The sequence below is a fragment of the Oncorhynchus mykiss genome, chromosome 29 (assembly GCF_057628025.1).
Source record: "Oncorhynchus mykiss isolate SJ-2025 chromosome 29, ASM5762802v1, whole genome shotgun sequence".
Lineage (NCBI taxonomy): Eukaryota > Metazoa > Chordata > Actinopteri > Salmoniformes > Salmonidae > Oncorhynchus > Oncorhynchus mykiss.
The window spans coordinates 22,855,026-22,878,724 of NC_143050.1; the positions used below are offsets into that span (position 1 = coordinate 22,855,026).

At 41.8% G+C, this 23,699-nt stretch overlaps 1 protein-coding gene across 2 annotated transcripts in view; it reads left to right on the plus strand.

Moving 5' to 3' along the window:
• Positions 1 to 18,820: 18,820 nt before the first annotated feature.
• The window catches only part of LOC110509867 (leucine-rich repeat transmembrane neuronal protein 4), a 59,015-nt gene continuing 54,136 nt past the window's right edge, over positions 18,821 to 23,699 (plus strand). The window contains exon 1 of one of the 2 annotated variants that reach the window (XR_002471504.3): positions 18,821 to 19,604. Coding sequence is in view for 1 of the 2 variants with exons in the window: in XM_021591046.3 (XP_021446721.1) it covers positions 19,601 to 19,604 (4 nt within the window). In the remaining variant the exon portion in view is untranslated. The remainder of the gene's footprint in view (positions 19,605 to 23,699) is intronic. The other variant, XM_021591046.3, reaches the window with a different exon arrangement.

A 23,699-nucleotide genomic window follows, 5' to 3' on the forward strand; every position in this document is an offset into this window, starting at 1 on the left:
ATACTTATTCACATTTTTCTATTATTCAAGAGATAACAAATGTTATTGTAGCACTCTTGATCCTTGAAGGCAATTGCAAAGCAGGAGTGGGTAGTGGTTTGAATATAAAAACACATTGGCCATTTAGTGATAAACAAAAGAGTTTCAGTTTCATTGACCGCACTAGTGAATTAGCATTTGAATAATGTATACTTATTTTTAATGTAGCGATTTACAACAACTTTTTTGTAGGCATTTTTGAAGTTTATAATTTATTTATGAAGTTCCCGGAGGCTTATGAAATAGTGAAATCACACACACACGCACACGCACACGCACACGCACGCACGCACGCACACACACACACACACACACACACTTGTTTTATCCTCGTGGGGACCATTCAAAATCCTATTTTGCTTAAAGCCTTTGTTCTAATGGGGACATGGGAAATGTTCCCACCAGGGAGAATGTTTCTTCTTTTACTATCCTTGTGGGGACATTTGGGGATTTCAGGTCCCCACAAGGAGAGAAGAATAAGTGCACATCCATACACACACACATAAATTTACATCCCTCTCTCTAAACTTTGTCAAATGCCTCAAGAGCTGCATTGATGTAATATCCAGCCTGATCTCACAGCCTGACATTGTTGCACGTTAAAGGATTGAGAGGGGCATGACTGGTAGAGCATGTTATAACTGGTATCAGTAATAGGTTATTGCTGATAATGATTGATTGTCTAAGTAGGCCTACATAATGTTACCATAACTGGCAGTGACAAGATAGATGTTTAATTCAAAAGCCACAAGCAGTCTTTGGTAGTATTGGGCCTACACTTAATGAGAAAGCCAATTTTACAGATGTTCCATTCGGTTTTAAATTGAAAACGATTTGCTAAATGAACATTTTCTCTCATCTGCTATTTTGAGACTTGTTTTCCTCTACTGCAGTAGATCGGACAGGCACTGTGACATTTTCAACACAATTTTCATTAGCTTGTGGCAAAGGTCTAACAGTTAGACACACAGGCCTGTGACCAAATAGCTCCCAGTGTTAAACTGCTCTAGTGAATGCATCGCCATGAAGTGGTATGATAAATGAATTAGGGACAAACCAGATTGTGCGCTAAGTAACGAAATTGAAGTAATTGGTTGTGGTAATTGGGTGAATAAGGTTGGGCAGATAATGAGGTGTCTGGAATAGCATGGCTCTGCCACGCATACACCACACTGACCATAGGGTCCTGTCTATCTGGGGCCAGGCTGGGAGGGCTCTGTCACTAGAGGGAAACGGCTACAAGATGAGCCTGGGTGGCAGTAGGTTGTAGAGGCCAAAGCCCTCTAATCCCTAGGTAAACTGTGAGAGCAGAGAGGAGCACACCTCTGAGAGTGACCTTGCTCTGGGTGCCCAAGTGGATGATTGGAGGATGAGGGAGGATGAGGGTGAGAGACCGCAGGCTCTGTGGTTCAGTAGCTGCTCTGTCGGGCCCAATCAGGCATTAATGCCCTCCACCATGAGGTCAGCTGGCTCTGTGCACAGGTCCGTGATGAGCTCTGGAGTAAATTATGCTCCTTTTCTGGAAATAACGGAAAAACGCATGGTATTTTTATAATGTCAATAGCGTTGGATAAAATCATAATTGGCAACTTTTTTACCATGGACATACATTAGTGGTGTCACGCCCTGGTCTTAGTATTTTGTGTTTTCTTTATTATTTTGGTCAGGCCAGGGTGTGACATGGGTTATTTTATGTGATGTGTTTTGTCTTGGGGTTTTTGTGGGTCCACGCTGCATTTTGGTCCTCTCTTTTGACACAAGAAAACCGTAACAGAATCACCCACCAAAACAGGACCAAGCGGCGTGGTGACAGGCAGCGGCAGCAGGAGCAACGAAATCCAGATTTCTGGACATGGGAGGAGATATTGGATGGTAAAGGACCCTGGGCTCAGCCTGGAGAATATCGCCGCCCCAAAGAAGAGCTGGAGGCGGGGAAGGCGGAGAGGCGCTGGTATGAGGAGGCAGCACGGCGACGCGGATGGAAGCCCAAGAGTCAGCCCCAAAAATGTCTTGGGGGGGGCACAAAGGGAGTATGGCGAAGCCAGGTAGGAGACCTGCGCCAACTTCCTGTGCTTCCTGTGCGTGTCCTCGGCCCAGTACCACCAGTGCCAGCACCACGCACCAGGCCTTCAGCGCGCTTCGCTTGTCCAGCGCTGCCAGAGCCTTCCTCCTCTCCAGCGCTGCCGGAGTCTCCCACCTGTCCAGCGCTGCTAGAACTGCCAGTCTGCAAGGAGCCGCCAGAGCTGCCAGTCTGCAAGGAGCTGCCAGAGCTGCCAGTATGCAAGGAGCCGCCAGAGCTGCCAGTCTGCAAGGAGCTGCCAGTCTGCAAGGAGCTGCCAGTCTGCAAGGAGCTGCCAGAGCTGCCAGTCTGCAGGGGGGGGGGGGGGGGGGAGGGGGGGGGGGGGGGGGAGTTCTGTCGCGCCCTGGTCTTAGTATTTTGTGTTTTATTTTTTATTTTGGTCAGGCCAGGGTGTGACATGGGTTATTTTATGTGGTGTGTTTTGTCTTGGGGTTTTTGTAGGTCATGGGATTGTGGTTAGTGGGGTTGTCTAGAATAGTCTATGGCTGCCTGGAGTGGTTCTCAGTCAGAGGCAGGTGTTTATCGTTGTCTCTGATTGGGAACCATATTTAGGCAGCCATATTCTTTGAGTGTTTCGTGGGTGATTGTTCCTGTCTCTGTTTGTTTGCACCAGATAAGGCTGTTTAGGTTTTCACGTCACGTTTCTTGTTTTGTATTGTTTGTGTTCATCTTTTATTAAAGATTAATCAAAATAACCACGCTGCATTTTGGTCCTCCTCTCTTTGGACACAAGAAAACCGTAACAAGTAGAACATAATTTTAGGATGCCTAGATGGTATGATGACACACTTTGTTGGTCACAGGAAGTCAATCATACTACAGCACTGAAGAAAACACTTTTAGATTGTCCACATACTGTACATGCCAGTTGGAACGAATGTTCAAGTCTGTTTACACACAGATTAATAAAGTATTATTTTATGCATGAATATACTCCTGTATACAGTAGCATGCTGGCATTCCTCCAAGGACCATGCATCTCCTTCTAAATAATTAAGTCTTGGGCCTTGGTGAAATGGTGTATCTTTTCAGTAGAGAACGTGTAGAGGCTCTCTCTGAGTCAGTGAGGCAGTGTGGGCGCTATTCAGCCTACCAGCTGAGGGAGGAGGTCAAGTCAGAGCCGGGGAGCTCTGTCAGTGCATCACCTATCGTTGTAGCGATAAGCTGTAGCACAATTCCTTCAAAGACGTCGCTAATGCATGCAGAGAGGGTCGCTCCCACACTCCATGGTTATCAATCCCACTTCTCACACAGAGGAACATGCACCATGCCCAGTGAGTGGGGTGCCTGCCTGGTTCTCTCCCACTGTGGAAAAAGGGATTTGCAGTCTCCCTGGCTCTGTGCAATGCTGAATGCAACATGAAAGAGAAGCAGGCCTTTAGTCATGTTACCCAATAAACTAGGGGCCAAGCGACCATTATAGCAGCAGAGAGATATCCGTTTGCATGGCCTGCATCTCAATCCACGGCGTCCGCCGATATCGCCCTTCCGCATCTGTGGTGAAAGGTGGCAGAGGTAAAGCAATGCTTGTCAGACCATGAGACATCCAGAAAATCGGTCTTCTGATGAAAACATCTGTAGCGTCCGAACAGTGTGGCCTACAAACTATTATGACCCCTCTATGAGACTCTCACTAACACAAAGGTGTTCTCCATTTTGCTCTAGGTTGCTCACAAGCCTCACAACACCCGTAAAAAGAATGGAAGTATACAGTGCATTCGGAAAGTATTCAGACCCCTTGACTTATTTCACATTTTGTTACATTACAGCCTTATTCTAAAATGGATGAAATTGTTCCCCCCCCCTCATCAATATACACACAATACCTCATAACGACACAGCCAAAACTGGCTTTTATAATGACAAAAAAAATAATTATCACAAGTATTCAGACATTTACTCGGTACTTTAAAGTACCTTTGGGAGCGATTACAGCCTCAAGTCTTCTTGGGTATGACTCTACAAGATTGGCACACCTGTATTTGAGAAGTTTCTCCCATTCTTCTCTACAGATCCTCTCAAGCTTTGTCAGGTTGGATGGGGAGCGTCGCTATTTTCAGGTCTCTCCAGAGATGTTCGATCAGGTTTAAATCCAGGCTCTGGCTGGTCCCGAAGCCACTCCTGTGATGTCTTGGCTGTGTGCTTAGGGTCATTGACCTGTTGGAAGGTGATCCTTAGCCCCACTCTGGAGCAGGTTTTTATCAAGAATCTCTCTGTACATTCCTCAGTTCATCTTTCCCTCGTCCTGAATAGTTTCCCAGTCCCTGCCGTTGACAAACATCCCCACAGCATGATGCTACCACCACCATGCTTCACCTTAGGGATGATGTCAGGTTTCCTCCAGACATGGTGATTGACATTCAGGTCAAAGTGTTCAATCTTGGTTTCATCAGATCAGAGAATGTTGTTTCTCATGGTCTGAGAGTCCTTTAGGTGCCCGTTAGCAAACTCCAAGCGGGCTGTCATGTGCCTTTTACTGAGAAGTGGTTTACATCTGGCCACTCTACCATAAAGGCCTGATTGGTGGAGTGCTGCAGAGATGGTTGTCCTCCTGGAAGGTTCTCCCATCTCCACAGAGGATCTCTGCAGTTCTGGCAGAGTAATCATTGGGTTCTTGGTCACCTCTCTGACCAAGGCCTTTCTCCCCCGATTGTTCAGTTCATCTGGGCGGCCAGCTCTAGGAAGAGTCTTGGTGGTTCCAAATTTCTTCCATTTAAGAATGATGGAGGCCACTGTGTTCTTTGGGACCTGCCATGTTGCAGACATTTTTTGTACCCTTCCCCAGATCTGTGCCTCGACACAATCCTGTCTCGGAGCTCTACGGACAATTCCTTCGACCTCATGGCTTGGTTTTTGCTCTGACAGGTACTGTCAACTGACCTTATATAGATAACTGTGTGCCTTTCCAAATCATATCCAATCAATTGAATTTAGCACAGGTGGACTCCAATGAAGTTGTAGAAACATCTCCAGGATGATCAATGGAAACTGAATACTTGTGTTTTAAAAAATTTATAAATTTGCGAAAATTCTCAACCTGTTATTGCTTTGACATTATGGGGAATTGTGTGTAGATTGATTCAGTCAATTTTAGAATACGGCTGTAACAAAATGTGCATTAAGTGAAGGGGTCTGAAAACTTTCCAAATGCACTGTATTGTATATGGAGATACTAATGTTTAGTGCCTAAAAAAACAGGATCCTGATCTTTATTATGTCTCTCAGAAATAGGACAGACATTTCACAACAAACTTCCTTTCTATTTATTTTGTGACTATCTCTTGTTCAAGTAGTGAATCTGTTGGCTAATAGCAGTAATGCCAAATTAAATATTTCATCCCATAATTTTGGAATATATTTTTTCGATACCTTAAAGGGATCTTAAAATTCTAAATCAAATTGCTAAAGGATCCTTGGTAAGACCATCTTAAAACAATTTGATATGTTAGCGTAACACCCCCACCATTTGTTTAGACTTTTAAGAATTAAATATTAATAAACATTAAGCTAATTTCCGAAAAGCTACATCCACCAATTTTTCACATTTGTGTTTTGTCATCAGAAATGGTTGCTTATGGGTACCTTCATGTGTGTGTAAAATATTACTGTTCTCAGATTTTGTATTAATAGATTTTTGATGTGTGTCAAAATGTGATTTTTGTAAAACGCTGTATGTCCATTGTTTTAGATAGAATGAAAGGTTTGTATCCTGTATATTTGACTGATGTGGTTGTCTCTCCTAGCTATCTCAATAAAGATGAATGAAGTTACTTCAAGTTGCTCTGGATAAGAGCATCTGCTGAATGGCTAAAATGTCAAGTGTAAGTGTTTTACATGCAGATCTCATATTACCGTATTAAATACGTACAGTATGTCATTGAACAACCATATGCCATGACTAGATAGTGAAAAAACACACCAATTTCTTTCAACATTTCTTGAAATGGATATAGCGTTTTGGAATGAAACTCTTCATAATGTATGCCCTGAAAAGGCCTGTCTCATGACTAGTTTCCAGGGAGATGTCTGCAGATTGTACAAGCCTGGAAGGGAGGGAATGTAGACAGAGCAGAAAATAGAGAGTGTCAGGGTCAATTAAAAGAAGAAGTCTGTTAAGTTATTAATCAAATGTGTTACAGCCTACTTCACCCACTTATCATCCTCTCAGTTGAGGGAGGAAAGCCATACACATTCTGTTACATGCTACCTGAGTCAGAGCAGTACAGCTACCAGAGGTGTCTTATCACTTGCCAATATACACCCTACCTTGGCTTGCTTGTAAGCTTAAGATGTTTTTAATTAGTCATTCAGTGGTATTCGGTTTTACATAAACACAGTGGGGATATTCCCAAAATAAACCAAAAAGGTGTCCACAATGATTTTTTAAAAGTATAGTTTTCAAAGAATTCCATATTATTTAAATACCACATACATATAGGAAGACCTACACTGTATTGGCCTGCATGATGTTTCAATATCATTTTGTTGACAATAAGATCATATTTGATGGCAATATAATTTTCTTATCTTGTAGAGAGATAAATATATGCATTAAGATTGGGGCAAAAAATACATCTCATTAAATATTGATTGGACCCCAAAAAAGTATGATTTTCAACTTAAGAAACTGATTTGTACCCTCGTGGGTTTTCTTAAGTGTGCGTTTCACAGAATTAAAGCAGTATTTCACACTGTGAATCGGATGTTTTAACTTTCCTTTGGGTCCACAAAATCTTCCCCCAAAAAAGCTAGAGATTGTTTCGGTTCATAAAAAAGTAAGTAGCACAAAAAAACAGTCACTAACAGCCTGTGAAGCCATATCTTTAGATGCGTGTACAAGATATAGAGATAGACCTTATATAGCAGGATACCCAAGGCTTTTCCTCATATCTGGTAATGTTCAGTAAGATATTGTTAATAAGATCTTTCTAAATTAACATAATTACACAATTCCTTTAGCACGTTCTCTTTAAATACACTCTTCAGCAGCACAATGATAAAAATGCCGTGCTCATAATGTCACTGCCCTAAGGGCACTATTCAATTTGTATCTCTGAAGTGTCACAGATTGTGCGATAGAAATGTAAAGGTAATTTCTGATTGAGCCGACATTTGCAGCGTTTACCGTGAATGCAGTACCCGCTAACGTGGGAATATTGTCTTTAAATGTTAATCACGCTGCAACACTGAACTTCTGTGATACGGATTGAATGGATCCCTTAGTCTTATCAACATTGGCAAATAATGCACTACTTGTTTCGAGAGAGATGTGTTGTAAAGATACATTATTTTCCAATAGTGTGACAATAACCAGGTTTCCATCCAACCATTTCATGAGGATGAATTACCTGATGCATGAAAAAATCACGACGGGGCTAATGGAAACAGGATGTGCCGGTACAATTTTATAAATGCCGACAGACAATTTGTTCGTTGGACGTGGTGTTTTTTTTTGTGTGTCTGTAAATGTAATTATGCAGGAAATTGTGGAAGAAAAGCCTTTATGAGCAAATATTGATACATGAACCATTATATTGAAGTTAACTTGGAGTCACACAATGTTATCCCAGTTAGCAATGAGCAATTGGAAGGTCGTCGTCCCTACAGAATGGTCACGCACCGTGCTTTTTTGCCCATCGCCTCATTCACAGGGTGCCAGTGAGTGGTGCTTTGCCTCTTAGTTTTTTTGTGGGGAAAAAAATGATTCTGATTGGCTGGGCCTGGCTCCCCAGTGAGTGAACCTGGCTCCCAAGCAGATGGGACTATGCCCTCCCAGGTCTACCCATGGATGCGCCCCTGCCCAGTCATGTGAAATCTATAGATTAGGGCCTAATGGATTTATTAATATTGAGTGATTTCCTTATATGAACTGTAACTCAGCAACATTTTTGAACTTGTTGCTTGTTGCATTTATATTTTTGTTCAGTATATATACATTATATAAAGTGTAATATTGGGATGCAAACTGAAAATGTAATACACCATAAGCAAGCCCATAACCATGTGTGTGAGGTGTATACTTTTGTTTCAAATTAGATTTGTTTAAGACTACCAGGAAACACTTATTTAGGCCCCTGCAGTTATTGACGCACTGGTTATTTTATCCGTTAAGGCCAAATTAAATATTTTACAAAACAATCAAATATAATATAACAATATATAATAGTTGTTTATACATAAAGGGGTCCTAAATTTCTAAATCAAATAGCTAAAGAATCCATAGCATGACCATTTAAAAAAATTTGAACCCACCCCTCCCCCAACTACTTAGACTTTTAAGAATGAACTTGTATTTTTTATAGGTTTAAGTTTTTATCTGCAAATGTTATTTTTATGTGCACTACTTTAACATGCACAGACTTATAAATCAGTTTGATGGGAAAATGCACATTATTTTATGCAGATTTTAGAATATTTATATGAAAATCTGTCACAAATTGGATGGACACCCAGCTACTCATATACAGTACTTCCCCCCCCTGACACTGCTGGACACTGTAGTACATGAGACATGTTTTAATCTAATAACATTCCCCGATATAATGTAAGGATTTAGTATTCGTTATGAAGATGAATATCATGGGAGTTGTGTGTGTCTAATGTTGACTAAATCTAAAAAAAAAAATTACACATAGGGCAGGAATAGTCTCACACGCAACAGCCATCGCACTAACCAGGAAGAAAGGGATTACCTCATTGTTTGTCACTAGAGGAAATACATAATTAACAATGACCTAAAAATTAAATGCAAATTTGGTTTGAAAGTTATTATGGTAATAGAAATCACAATTTTGTGCCAAATGTCATATGTATTTAAATCTTCAGTTTGGAAACTCCAGGGCTCTTGGACTTTTACTAAAGGAAAGTTTAGAGAATACCATGTCATTACCATGTATACATGGTCAAGGGAAGTGGACGATAACATAATCTCCTTTAGTATTTGGCACCAGACAACTGCTGTGGGGTGCTGAAGTGCATCATGCTCAGTTAGGCATTGGATTCCATGCAGGATCTTGGTGAAAGGCCAAGATTCCCAGAGGCACAGTGAAGTCCACTTGCCAGAGCCCCTATCGCCACAACACCATAGGCAACATCCAGTTGACCATAATGCGTATTGTGAGATCATGCCCAAACATTCAATACGGTTTAAATTCAAAGGCCTAAACATGGCCAAAACAGATTCAAATGATATCATTAAAGATATTTGACATGACAAGATGAATATTACTATATATACAGTATATAGTTATATAGGCAATAGACAGCATTGCACAAACCATTGCCAAGAGTGCATTAGACACAGAGGAGGAAGGGGAGGACCATCCTCCTCAGTGAATTTCATAAAAATCTAAATGATAAAACATTCAAAAAGTTATCATTTTTAGATAGAACTATACTGAATATAACCAAATAATTGATTAAAACATACTGTTTTGCAATTAAGGTCTACAGTAGCCTCAACAGCACTCTGTAAGGTAGCACCATTGTGTAGCCGGACGACAGCTAGCTTCTGTCCTCCTCTGTGTACATTGACTTCAAAACAAAACCTGTGAGGCTCATGATTCTCACCCCCTTCCATAGACAGTAATTGTGACAATGTTCGGAGGACATTCTCCAACCTATCAGAGCTCTTGCAGCATGAACTGACATGTTGTCCACCCAATCAAAGGATCAGATAATTAATCTAGTACTGAAAGCATAAACCGCAGCTAATTAAAATGTGGTGAGTAATTGACTCAAGGAGAGAGAAAGACAATAGTTGAAGAGAAAATAGAGACGGAGTTTGTCATTATTTTCACTTTCAGTTTCACTTACTAAGCTAGCAAATGCAGATAACTAGTTTTGCCTACTCAAACACCCTACTCAAACAGAGGGATGCTATGTTAGGTAGCTGGCTATGACTATCCAACACAACACTGGAACTCTTCAAAGTCAAGATAAGCTTTTGGTTTGACAAAACATTTTGCCACCGGGGCCCGACGGTGTAACTGGTAATCTGCTTACTGACTATACACTGTAACATTACTGCATGATTGTAGCGTGTTTACTAACGTGTTCTATTAGCTATGTTGACTATGACATTACTTTAGCTCAAATCAAATCAAATTTTATTGGTCACATTCACATGGTTAGCAGATGTTAATGTGAGTGTAGCGAAATGCTTGTGCTTCTAGTTCCGACAGTGCAGTAATATCTAACAAGTAATCTAACAATTCCCCAACAACTACCTAATACACACAAATATAAAGGGATGAAATAAGAATATGTACATATAAATATATGGATGAGTGATGGCCAAGCGGCATAGGCAAGAAGCAATAGATGGTATAAAATACAGTATATACATATGAGACGAGTAATGTAAGATATGTGAACATTATTAAAGTTGCATTAGTTAAAGTGACTAGTGATCCATTTATTAGACTGGCCAATGATTTGAGTCTGTATGTAGGCAGCAGCCTCTCTGTGTTAGTGATGGCTGTTTAACAGTCTGATGGCCTTGAGATAGAAGCTGTTTTTCAGTCTATCGGTCCCAGCTTTGATGCACCTGTACTGACCTTGCCTTCTGGATGATAGCGGGGTGAATAGGCAGTTGCTCAGGTGGTTGTTGTCCTTGATGATATTTTTGGCCTTCCTGTGACATCAGGTGCTGTAGGTGTTCTGAAGGGCAGGTAGTTTGCCCCCAGTGATGCGTTTTGCAGACCACACCACCTTCTGGAGAGCCTTGAAGTTGAGGGCGGTGCTGTTGGCATACCAGGTTGTGATACAACCCGACAGGAAGCGAGGCGACCTTCTCTGTCGCTGCCAATATGCTGACAATGATGTGCAGCGGTTCTGATATGGTTTGGCTTAGAAAGGTTTTTTCACCTGGTCACATATAGCTGATGTGTTGTGCATTGAAGTCCACAAACAAAGGGAAAAGGTGAGAGGAGGAGAGTGCATAGATGCAAGAAGGAATACAATGTGGCTGCTATGAAAGTGAATTGTGTTTAAGCATGATCAGGGGTGTATTTATTCCGCAGATAAAAAAAACAAAAAACGGAAACGGAAACAAACGTAACGAAACGGGGATAAACATACCTAAGTTTCTCCAATATAAACTCTTGTTGGCAACTGGTGGACTAATGATTACAACTTAGATCAGCTAGATGCAGGCAAGAGTGTGCAAGGCAGTATTGAATATGTCACTGTCTGTCCATGTGCCACCTCCAGTTTTTCTCTCGACCGATGTGAATCAACATTGTAAACTTTCATTCATAAGCTAGGTGGTAGCAACCTCATGATGGAAATAGAGAAAATGGAAGTATAATGTAGTAGCCTAAACCTATCAATGTTACATTGAACTGGGTTAATGGATTATGAATGACAGTCATCCAATATGCAATAATAGAAATAAGGCCATGCTCATGAAAATAACAAAATCGTCCCTCATCTTAAACGGCACCAACCACCACTGGACACACTCTAGCACTGTAGCACTAGAAATAGCCTCATACAGCCTCCAGGCAGGAAGCAGTACACATGCAGTACCCTGATCCCTGCTTACACCTGCAGTGGTATTGTAAATAACCCCATGCAATACAAACCTGTCTGTATGTTCCACAGTCATATGTACTGTACCACTCCACAGTGGCTCATGTTGCCGTGGGTACAATCTGCCGACCGCTGGGATCCAATCCGCCCAGAAACAGAAGTGAATGCATGTGCAATTTAATTGTTTCTCAAATTATTCATGACAGCAGGTGGTGATCCATATTGAAACAATGGGGAGGCCTATCTATGGTGATATGATGTACTCAGGAGATGGATATACAGTATTCTGAGACTGAGAGTGCAGTCCCAGGCTCTGGTATGGTTGAAACAAGTTCATGCTCTGACAGCTGATAATAAGGGTCATTTTATTTTTAGGACCTGGTTGAGGTGGAATTGTCCAGATTTGTTAACAACAAACAATTAGCAGAAAGCATGCACAGTTCAAACCCTCCATCACAGATGACTTGATTCAAGTGTAACCAATCACTTTGCCACCCATGTCCACCTTATAATAGTCAGCATCTCTTAGTAGGCCACCATCTGTAGTGAACACTTTCTGCAGGGTCTCTTCTACATCTCACATTGAAGATGAGTTCTGCAGCTCAACATCTGTTTGCCTAGGAGCAAGACTGAGTAGAGTGTGGGTCAGGGTGTGGGGTCAGGTCAACCTATTCTGTTTGTGTTGCAGTGTGCTCTGTGATATCAACACGCAATTCCCTTCCTTTTCGACACACAGATTCCCTTCGACAGCAGCAAGGTCAGGCTCCAACCCTGTTATCTCAGGGCATGATTCTGCTCTTAGCCATAGTCAAGGGCTGAGAAATCAATGCCGGCTACCCCTTGTCTCTTGTCTCTTGCTGTGTGTCTGACTGAAATGAATCCCCTTCGGATGTGTGCTGTGCTTCTCTTCTCAGATACTGAGGTAGGCAGGCAGGCTGGGTGTCAGAGCTACCAGGAGGCCAATTCCCCCAGGGAGTCATTTAGCCCCTGCAACATCTTCCAGATGACGGGTCAGACTGGTCTCAGGGGGGCCAGAGGCTCCACTGCCATTCCCAGTCTTAATCTCATTCTGTAGAAGGAGACTTGGCTGTAAGGCACAAACACACACAGAGGATTTTCATGAAAGCAGTAGGGAGAAACAGGGATTACAGCATTGGTCCCAAGGACTGTAAATACATTATGTGTTGGACAGGAACCGGGTCAGGGCGAAGCCTATGTGTTCTGATATTATGATAACCACCAAATGCAATGTATCTACACCAAGCTTCTTTACCAGCAATCAGTAAAAATAGTTGTACAAGTCTAATACTAATATGCTCACTTTAGGTTGTATTCACATTGCCATCAGTACATCAAGGTATGAGCAAAGTGCACATACTGTACAAACACAGTCAGTCACTAATCACAGAATAAGACGAATTTCCACAAATGATACAGGCAATAAGAGACCTTAGGTCATCAAGGTTTACTCTGATGTGGTCATGTCAGCAATGTAGGCCATTTACTGTTGTTGGGTTCTGAGAATATGAAATATACTCATTCATGTCAGTGAGGGAGTGCTCAGGTTGAGAGGGTCTACACCAGAAGTGAATGGTTATCTATAGGAGGAAAGTATATGGTGGGGGCAATTAAGCTTGGAATGTACTGAGTGTAGGGAAAGCGATCACATGTGGCAGGAATTGATAAGGGGAGAGAGCCATGGATTAGTGATGAAGGGGGGTCGAGATCAGGTCAGGTCACGTTAAAGGAGAAATAAAAGTTTATGGCCCTTATTACTTAGTTTCCTGCTCAAGCAATAAAGATACAATGTTTGTTCAGATGTGTGAGAGGAGACTCAGCATGGAGAAAGGGTTAAATATCAGTGCTTGTATGAAAAATGTCTTTGTCTAAATGCAGCTGTATTGATCCTCTGGGAAGAATAAACTTGGGTTAAGCTTTCATAGTGTCCGTTTAGTTTTTACTCTGAGAATTAGAGTAACTGTGCTACAGTTAAGTGCTTTCCAACCAACACTATCTGGTGAATGTCCAATGAGAGAAAGATTGGAGTGTCGTAAATTAAGAGTATAGCAGAAGTTATTGCATTTGATTTGTTTTGTTCCTTGATGAGTCAGTGCATGTGTACTAAGGTGCGGAGAATCAGAACAGGTGGTCAGTCTAGTTTAGAAATTCAGCAGTCTGATGGCTTGTAGATAGGAACTGTCTCTGAGCCTGTTGGTATCAAACGGAGTGAACAGCTTGTGGCTGGGCTGTGTGGGGACCTTGATGATGCTGCAGGCCTTCCTCTGGCACCGTTTTGAGTAGATGTCCTGATGGGTGGGAGCACGGTCCCAGTGATGTACTGGGCCATCTTCAGCACCCGCTGGGGGGCCTTGCGATCGTGAGAGGAGCAGTTACCGTACCAGGTCATGATGCAACCAGTCAGGATGCTCTCGGTGGTGCAGCAGTAGTGTTTGGAGAGGACTCAGGGTGGCATAACAAATTTCTTCAGCTGCCTTAGGAAGTAGAAATGCTTTTAAGATAAAAATCATATTTAACCAGGCAAACCCTAACCCGGACAATGCTGGGCTAATTGTGCGCCGCCCTATGGACACCCAATCACGGACAGTTGTGATACAGCCTGGAATCAAACCAGGGTCTGTAGTGACGCATCTAGCAGTGAGATGCAGTGCCTTAGACCGCGGCGCCACCTGGGAGCCGCTTGACAAGAGTGTTGGTGTTGTTCGGTAATGTGGAGTCCTCGGTAATGTGGATGCAGAGGAACTTAAAACTGCTGACTCTCTCTACTGCAGTCCCATTGATGTGGATCAGGCATGTTTCCTCCTCTGCTTCCTGGAGTCAACAGTCAACTCCTTTGTTTTGCTGACATCGAGGGAGGGGTTGTTGTCCTGGCACCATAATGCCAGTTCATTTACCCCCTCCCTATAGGCTAACTCGTCGTTGTTGGTTAGAGAACCATGTTGTCAAGGAGCCAGGAGAGATGTGTTAAATGGAATTACAGCACGTTTGCCTCCCTCTTTCTTTACTAATTCATGATTTTACAAGGCCCATATAAGTCTGAACACCTTTGGGATGGGTAAAACCATCAGGTTCAGTGTAAAAGAAGTGAACGCATGAGAAACACACAGGCTCAGAGGAGAGAGAATCAGGGCCGTCCACAACAGAAGACATTGTTTACATTCCTCCTTTATCAACTTACCTTCATCTGAACTCCATCAATACAATCACACTGTAGCGCTGAACTTCAGTGATATAGATTGAAAAGAGCTCTTAGATAATGTGCTCTGCTGCTGTGTGGGAACAGTAGAGCGATAGGTTGGCTGGCACACAGTGGTTTATTCATAACAAAAGTAATTATGCTCTACTCTTAATTAATAATAGATTAGTAAACAAACGTTCGACGACTTATTGTGTTCATCAGAACGCAATTATGTTCAGTCATTTTGAATCCATGGCATGTCAATAAACTTCTAATTAGATTTAACAGTAGAAGTATTGTTGCAATGCAGATAAACAATTTACAGGATGTTGTACAGTAAAGTACAGTACTGTGCAATTAGACAAACAAAGTAAATTGTTTTCTGTTATTTTATGCTGCAGAGATTTTGACCTTGAACAATAAGTCCTAGAATTCCTAGAATCAGATCATATACAGGTTTTTGTTGCTGACAATTTTGCTGCACTGCAGGAAATGCAGATGAGCTTCGTGATTTACATAAATTCACTGAAAACACACACTAACACAGTAATGCATTTTTCCTTTTCTGCTTTAACTTTCCAAATGTGATAACATTTTTTCAATTACAAGCCTATAGTTTTATGGGTAGTATCAACGATTTCTAATCCCCAAAATCTTCAGCATAGAGAATAGTTCATAAAGTAACTGTCACGGATCCCCCCCGGTACTGCTGCTCATTCTGTTCACCAGTACTGGAGGACGACGTCACCGGCTTTCTAGGCTTCACTGAACGGCATTCATTATCATCAACCCCGGTCTTGTCTGGTTACACACACCTGGTTCCCATTTCCCCTGATTAGTATGTTATATATAAGTGCCCTCTGTTCCCTCTGTCTTTGTCGGTTATTGTTCCCTTGTCCGTTGGTGGTGTGAGTACCTATGCGGTGGTAGTGTGAGTACCTATACGTTGGTGGTGTGAGTACCTATACGTTGGTGGTGTGAGTACCTATGCGTTGGTGGTGTGAGGACCTATGCGTTGGTGGTGTGAGTACCTTTGCGTTGGTGGTGTGAGGACCTATGCGTTGGTGGTGTGAGTACCTATACGTTGGTGGTGTGAGTAACAATACGTTGGTGGTGTGAGTACCTATACGTTGGTGGTGTGAGTACCTATGCGTTGGTGGTGTGAGTACCTATACGTTGGTGGTGTGAGTACCTATACGTTGGTGGTGTGAGTACCTATGCGTTGGTGGTGTGAGTACCTATACGTTGGTGGTGTGAGTAACAATACGTTGGTGGTGTGAGTACCTATACGTTGGTGGTGTGAGTACCTATGCGTTGGTGGTGTGAGTAACAATACGTTGGTGGTGTGAGTACCTATACGTTGGTGGTGTGAGTACCTATACGTTGGTGGTGTGAGTACCCATACGTTGGTGGTGTGAGTAACAATACGTTGGTGGTGTGAGTAACAATACGTTGGTGGTGTGAGTACCTATGCGTTGGTGGTGTGAGTACCTATGCGGTGGTGTAGCTGTTATGCTGCGTGCTTTATATATTGTGTATTACGGGTATCGTCCCGTGTTGTTCAACGAGGTTTACACTCGCTCTTTTGTTTGGATACAGCCTAGTGTTTTTGTATACGTGTGTGTTTTGGGTGTATTAAAAAACCCTTTTGTGTATTCCTGCGCCTGTCTCCAAATCCTTTATACCAGCGTGACAGTAACACATCCACATTCCATTTCCTCAGATTCTAGTGAGAAAAGAAAGAAAGAAAGAAAGAAAGAAAGAAAGAAAGAAAGAAAGAAAGAATGAAGGACATTCACACATACAGTACACACATGGCACTGCTGAAGTGACATTTCATGTTAGTAAGGACAGTTTACTGACAGGGATGAGAGGGGAACCCCTTGGGTCTGCTCTGACTTGAGAGTATCTGAACAGGTCACAGGTTCGCCTCTCATATGTAGTGAAATTTCAGTCTTCACTATCGTTCCAACCCAATCACCCAATCATTCTGATTCATACATTGTGTCCTCTCAATCAATACAAAAACAACAGCCACAAGCTGCAATGAAGGAGGTTTTAAAGATCCTCTTATTTCTTCTGCCTTTCAACAGCTGTAATATGCAACCAAAATGTTTGCACTGGGTCTATGAGAGTGCGATGTGCTTAAGAATCCTCTTTTTTAGTTGAATATTGAGTGACGCTGACAGTGAGGTTGTTGTGAAAAGTTAACATTAGTAGAGCTTCTGATGAAAGAGACTTCATTACTTTGTAGAAGACACAAACCTTCTTCTAACCTTCTATGTCAGTCATTTCTAGTCATACTCTGTGAATGGTAAACGTCTATGCTTTGATGTGCGTTATGCTTTGCAAAATAACAACCCTTCAGAGACAAAGTTATTTTGAAATTCATTAAATTCAGTTGAAATGTATTACATTTCATTTAATGACACTAGTTGCAGTTATTGCTATAAATAGCAATAAATTGCAAGCATGTGTAAGTAAAGATAGAAACAAACACTTTCTCCACAATACAACAGACCTTGTTTAAAGCCATCTCATTCTCTTTTATGCTTTATGCTGAAATGTGAAACTAAGGTGAAGAGTGGGAGTAAGCTGCCTGTTTCAGCCTACTCAAAACAAAGCCTAGAGCTAATAATGCTCAATAATGAGAGAATAAGCTAATAACGGAGACAAAAACCATTGTACTCGACTTCAGTTTTAATGGCTGTGAATAAACCCACTCTGAAGGAAATGGTTGGTGATGATAACAACTGCTAATTATGCTAATTGTGACCTTTTGTGCTTGAATGATCCTGGCTCATGTCAAGAGTATCAGATAACACAAGTGCCCATAGATTTACTTATGTAAAATGCATGTGACATGTGCCATTTAGCCTCACAAGTCAATCCTCAAACACAAGCGATTAACCTTTACTGCAGTGGGCTAAATCAGGGACACAAATCTATTTTGAAACAAAAGTATACACCTCCCACACATGGTTATGGGCAACAACAAAAAAGAAGATACCTGTACCATGGCAGATATAGAGTTGGAATGTATTACATTTTGAGTTTGCATTCCAATATTACACTTTATATACATCACAGAAGTCTGAAATATGACAAAACTGTTTAACATATAACACATGATATTCGTCATTTTATTTGTAATAATCGTTGTGAATTATGAAATTATTGAAAAATATTAATAACATTCTCACCCATGAGGCCAAAGAGGGCACTTTTGTTAATTGACTGCAGGAAAGGGCTAAACCCTGCTTGGCCTGAAAATAACCATCCACAAATACTGATAGTAAGCTCTCTGTGCACTGCAGTACTGGTACTGTACAGTATGTGATGTATGATGTAACAATGGCCTTGAGATTATTCATAGACACTTGAATCAAAGTGGTGTCCCTGTCCCTGATATGACACCTGTTCATGTGTATGATTGGTTGCATGAGATGATGGTGGCTAATTAACTAGGAAACTAACACCAAGGGGGTTATTGTACATCTAATCAACTTCTAATGTCAAAGCTGCCAGTCTGATACTGAACTCTGCATTCTGCACTTGTTATCCTCCTAACCTTTTCAACTTGAGTTTAGATCATCTTTGACATGCTCTCAGATCACAGAAACAGCTTGGAAATAAGATGGCTTGTCTGACCGGCAGATTAATGAGAAGAATTTGGCCCTTGATGCTTTTCAAACAGCATTTGTCTATCCTTGTTCAGATCTGACTCGCAGGTCTACAATTTTCATCCCCTATAATTACCTACGGTGAGTTATGATGACCCATGGTATAATGATCGCTTCATGTAAATCATAATGATGACATACATATAAATAGCCTTCAGTACTCCTCAAAGTGTGTGAGTTTATCTTCTGAATCAAGTCGGTAGGTCGATACAGAGTGTTTTGGGAAGAGGAGGTAGAAAGAAAAGGGTTGCATTAAACATAAATCGGAAACCTTGAGCTGTGTAGAGCAGTTCTTTGACAGAGACATCTGCAGACTAAACTGTCGGTTCCACTGCTGCAGCTCTACCTGATACACACACACACCCACACACCCACACGCACGCACGCACACATCACACACACACACACACACACACACAGACACACACACACACACACACAGGCTTCAGGGACACAGACAAGCTCAGGCGCGCGCAATCACGGCCGCACGCTCGCATCAGACTGCACACAACAATGCCAGCCCTGATTTCTCTGCTCTCCCTCAGAATTCGACGAAAAATCTGGATGTTTGTGACAAGACAGCTATGAGGGCATCGACAAAGGCTGTTCTTATTCTTTTAGCAAAATGTAGAGAGTTTTATTTAAACTTTTCATCCTGCCTTTAGCATTATCGTTATTTTGTGTATTCCTGCTGTGGGTAAAGCCACATCCGAACAAAAAGATGAGTTCAGTGCGTCGGTAATAAAATGTATTTAGTCTACGTCGAAAATAACCTAGATTCATGCCTAACTTGGACGAAATTCTGAATATGACTGAAAGTTAACAAATCGTGGATAGCCTATAGTCATGGGGGTACACTTGAATTTGGGGTATATAAACTAATAACGTTTAGATTAATTGTTTAACATGAGAGCAGGTGAGCCAGTCTTCGTGTTTGTCTAGTGAGGTGCTGCGCGCATTTCCCGCGGAAAGAACGAAGCGGAGTGTTGGAGAACGGTGGAGAACTGCGAAGTGATCTGTGCTGGGGATTACGCCTCCCAACACCGCAGACAAGCCAGGGGCGCCGATATGGGTGAGTGGATACCGTCCGATTTCGAAACGATTGTGGCGGGGACCCGTTGGTAGCCTACTGTTCAATTTAATAAATTCATATTAAAGAGCTGATGATTTGAGTCAGTGAACATTTTTTTCTCACAAGGGTAGAGTGGCTGCAGTCTGCACAGGTAACGGGAGATTGAGGGGTATGAGATGCATATTTTGTCGTTATCAAGATTCGAAGCGTAATGGACATAATATGAACCATTATACCACTGTTTAAAAATGCGCATGTCTCCTGCTTTTAATTGGAAGGCTATAAAAGGTGTGGTGCACTTGTTTACAGATCCTTGGATGTTGCTAATTGCTTAACGATGTATTTGTTCATTTGCATAGGCTATGCACTAATGCGTTATGGACAGTTTTTGAGATATTCTAGTTCTGCCAAAGTGTTGCTCTGCATGAGGATTACACTTTTTTACTAGGTAAATCAGGTAAGAACAAATTCTTAATTTCAATGACGGCCTAGGAACAGTGGGTTAACTGCCTTGTTCAGGGGCAGAACGACAGAATTTTAACTTGTCAGCTCTGGGATTCGATTTTGCAACCTTTCGGTTACTAGTCCCAACGTTTTTACTACTAGGCTGCCTGCTGCCCCATTGTTAATCCTAGTTGTTAAAACGTCTGTTTGGTCTCGTTTGTATTTTTTAAGTGTATATATAGATATAGATATACAATTTACCTCTGCCCCCCTTAGTCATCCAGTGTGGACCTAGCTGATGAGCCATCCCTGCCAGTCTGCAGCACCCTGGTAAAGCCCATTCTTAAGTTATAAATACTAAGCCGTGAGGCAGGACCCAGCAGGTCAAAGGGACAATGCAGTCAAAAACGTTATTTTCTTGTATTTTATATGTATTTCCACACTATGAGGTTGGGATAATACTGTGAAATTGTGAAAATTATGATAATGCACATTTAGTGTGAGAGTTGTTTGAAAAGAGCTTCTTTCAGCTTCTTTGTCTGGGTGGCATCACCAGGCAGTATACACGGAATATATAAAACATTAAGAACACCTGCTCTTTCCATGACAACGACTGACCAGGTGAATCCAGATGGAAGCTATGATCCCTTATTGATTTTACCTGTTAAATCTACTTAAATCAGTGCAGATAAAGGGCAGTAGACAGGTTAAAACAGGATTTTTAAGCCTTGAGACAATTGAGATATGGATTGTGTATGTGTGCCATTCAGAGGGTGAATGGGCAAAACAAAATATTTAAGTGCTTTTGAACGGGGTATGTTAGTTTGTTTCAAAAACTCCACCAGCCAAAGGACATCCAACCAACTTGCCACAACTGTGGGAAGCATTGGAGTCAACATGGGCCAGAATCGCTGTAGAACACTTTCAACACCTTGCAGCGGTCATGTCCTGACGAATGTGTTCCTAATGTTTGGTATATGGTATACTCAGTGTAAGTGAATAGACAAATAACGAAGAGAGTTTTCCCTCCTCTCTGACAGGTTAGCGTTTTTCGTCATGAATCTTGTTCTGGAGGCAGCTCTGCAGAGTGGTTACTAGCTAGCACAGCCACAAAGTCATACAGTCATATTTTAAACCTAACCTTAATCTTAGCCACACTGCTAACCCTAATGCCCAACCCTAACCTTAAGACCAAAAAGCAAATTTTTGTTTTCATGAATTTATACAATTTAGCCAATTGTGACTTTGCAGCTGGCCTCTCCAAGGGGACATCGCCCAGTTCTGCCTCCAGGACAATACTCATGACAATAAATGCCCAAATCATATCTTATCGGTCACGTACACGTGTTTAGCAGATGTTATTGTGGGTGTAGCGAAATGCTTGTGCTTCTAGTTCCGACAATGCAGCAATATCTAACAATTGCATATACGCAATACACACAAATCTACAGTTAAAGTCGGAAGTTTACATACACCTTAGCCAAATACATTTAAACTCAGTTTTTCACAATTCCTGACATTTAATCCTAGTAGAAATTGCCTGTCTTAGGTCAGTTAGGATCACCACTTTATTTTAAGAATGTGAAATGTCAGAATAATAGTAGAGAGAATTATTTCTTTCAGCTTTTATTTCTTTCATCACATTCCCAGTGGGTCAGAAGTGTACATACACTCAATTAGTATTTGGTAGCATTGCCTTCACATTTTTGAACTTGGGTCAAACTTTTCGGGTAGCCTTCCACAAGCTTCCCACAACAAGTTGGGTGAATTTTAGCCCATTCCTCCTGACAGAGCTGGTGTTACCGAGTCAGGTTTGTAGGCCTCCTAGCTCACACACGCTTTTTCAGTTCTGCCCACAATTTTTTTATGGGATTGAGGTCAGGGCTTTGTGATGGCCACTCCAATACCTTGACTGTGTTGTCCTTAAGCCATTTTGCAACAACTTTGGAAGTATGCTTGGGATCATTGTCCATTTGGAAGACCCATTTGCGACCAAGCTTTAACTTCCTGTCTGATGTCTTGAGATGTTTCTTCAATATATCCACATCATTTTCGTACATCATGATGCCATCTATTTTGTGAAGTGCACCAGTCCCTCCTGCAGCAAGGCACCCCGACAACATGATGCTGCCACCCCCGTGCTTCACGGTTGGGATGGTGTTCTTTAGCTTGCAAGCCTCCCCATTTTCCCACCAAATAAAATTATGGTCATTATGGCCAAACAGTACGATCTTTGTCCCCATGTGCAGTTGCAAACCATAGTCTGGCTTTTTTATGGCGGTTTTGGAGCAGTTGACTCTTCCTTGCTAAGTGGCCTTTCAGGTAGTGTCGATATAGGACTCGTTTTACCGTGGATATAGATACTTTTGTACCTGTTTCCTCCAGCATCTTCACAAGGTCCTTTGCTGTTGTTCTGGGATTGATTTGCACTTTTTGCACCAAAGTACGTTCATCTCTGGGAGACAGAACGCGTCTCCTTCCTGAGCGGTATGACGGCTGTGTGGTCCCATGGTGTTTATACTTGCGTACTATAGTTTGTACAGATGAACGTGGTACCTTCAGGCATATGGAAATTGCTCCCAAGGATGAACTGGACCTGTGGAGGTCTACAAATTTTTTTCGGAGGTCTTGGCTGATTTCTTTAGATTTTCCCATGATGTCAAGCAACGAGGCACTGAGTTTGAAGGTAGGCCTTGAAGTAGTTTGTTAACAAGAAATGTATGGAGTGGTTGAAAAACAAGTTTTAATGACTCCAACCTAAGTGTATGTAAACTTTCGACTTCAACTGTAAGTAAAGGAATGGAATTAAGAATATATAAATACACGGACGAGCAATGTCAGAGCGGCATAGACTAAGATACAGTAGAATAGTATAGAATACAGTACATACATATGAGATGAGTGCGATATATGCAAAATATGTAAACATGATTAAAGTTACATTATTACAGTGACTTGTGTTCCATTTATTAAAGTGGCCAATGATTTCAAGTCTGTGTATATAGGCAACCTGCTCCTCTCTGCCAATACTATCTAGTGTTCAGGTTACACATCCTTCCCATTAGGCTCCTCCAATTAAGCCACTCTCTGACTACTCCCAGACACCAGACAAGTCCTAGCAAAATTCTTCCTTGAGAAATAATATTTTTCTAAGAAGCTATTGAGATAAAAGAAAACGGCTGCATTGAACCTTTAAACCCAATTACTGCTTCGGCTATCGACTCCTTTAATCAGTGGCTAGAGATAACTCCGTGAGGAATCTATCAGCTGCTGCCGGCCACATCACTGCACATTAAGTTCACTCTAACTCCTCAGTATGGATAGCAGGGGAGAGAGAGTCTGACTGGGGCTTTAGGCATACATTTCTACCTACCAATGCCATGGATAGCTTCTCTGATGGGATATGTTATTCCTACTGATACCTGTGCGTCAAAATGTAAGTTCCAGTGATCTGACAGGCTCCACATTAAGGGTGGAAAGAGCTGTCCCATCTGTCACAAATGTCAAGTGCTGGTAAGGTTGCATGACTGGAGGAAGGGGGGAGTATTTTGATATGACCTGATTTTGGCTGTTGAAGCCTGATCTTTGCACACCTGGCAGCACTGTAGTCTAGTGGAAGTCCTAGAAATGAGGAATTCATGTGCTTTAATA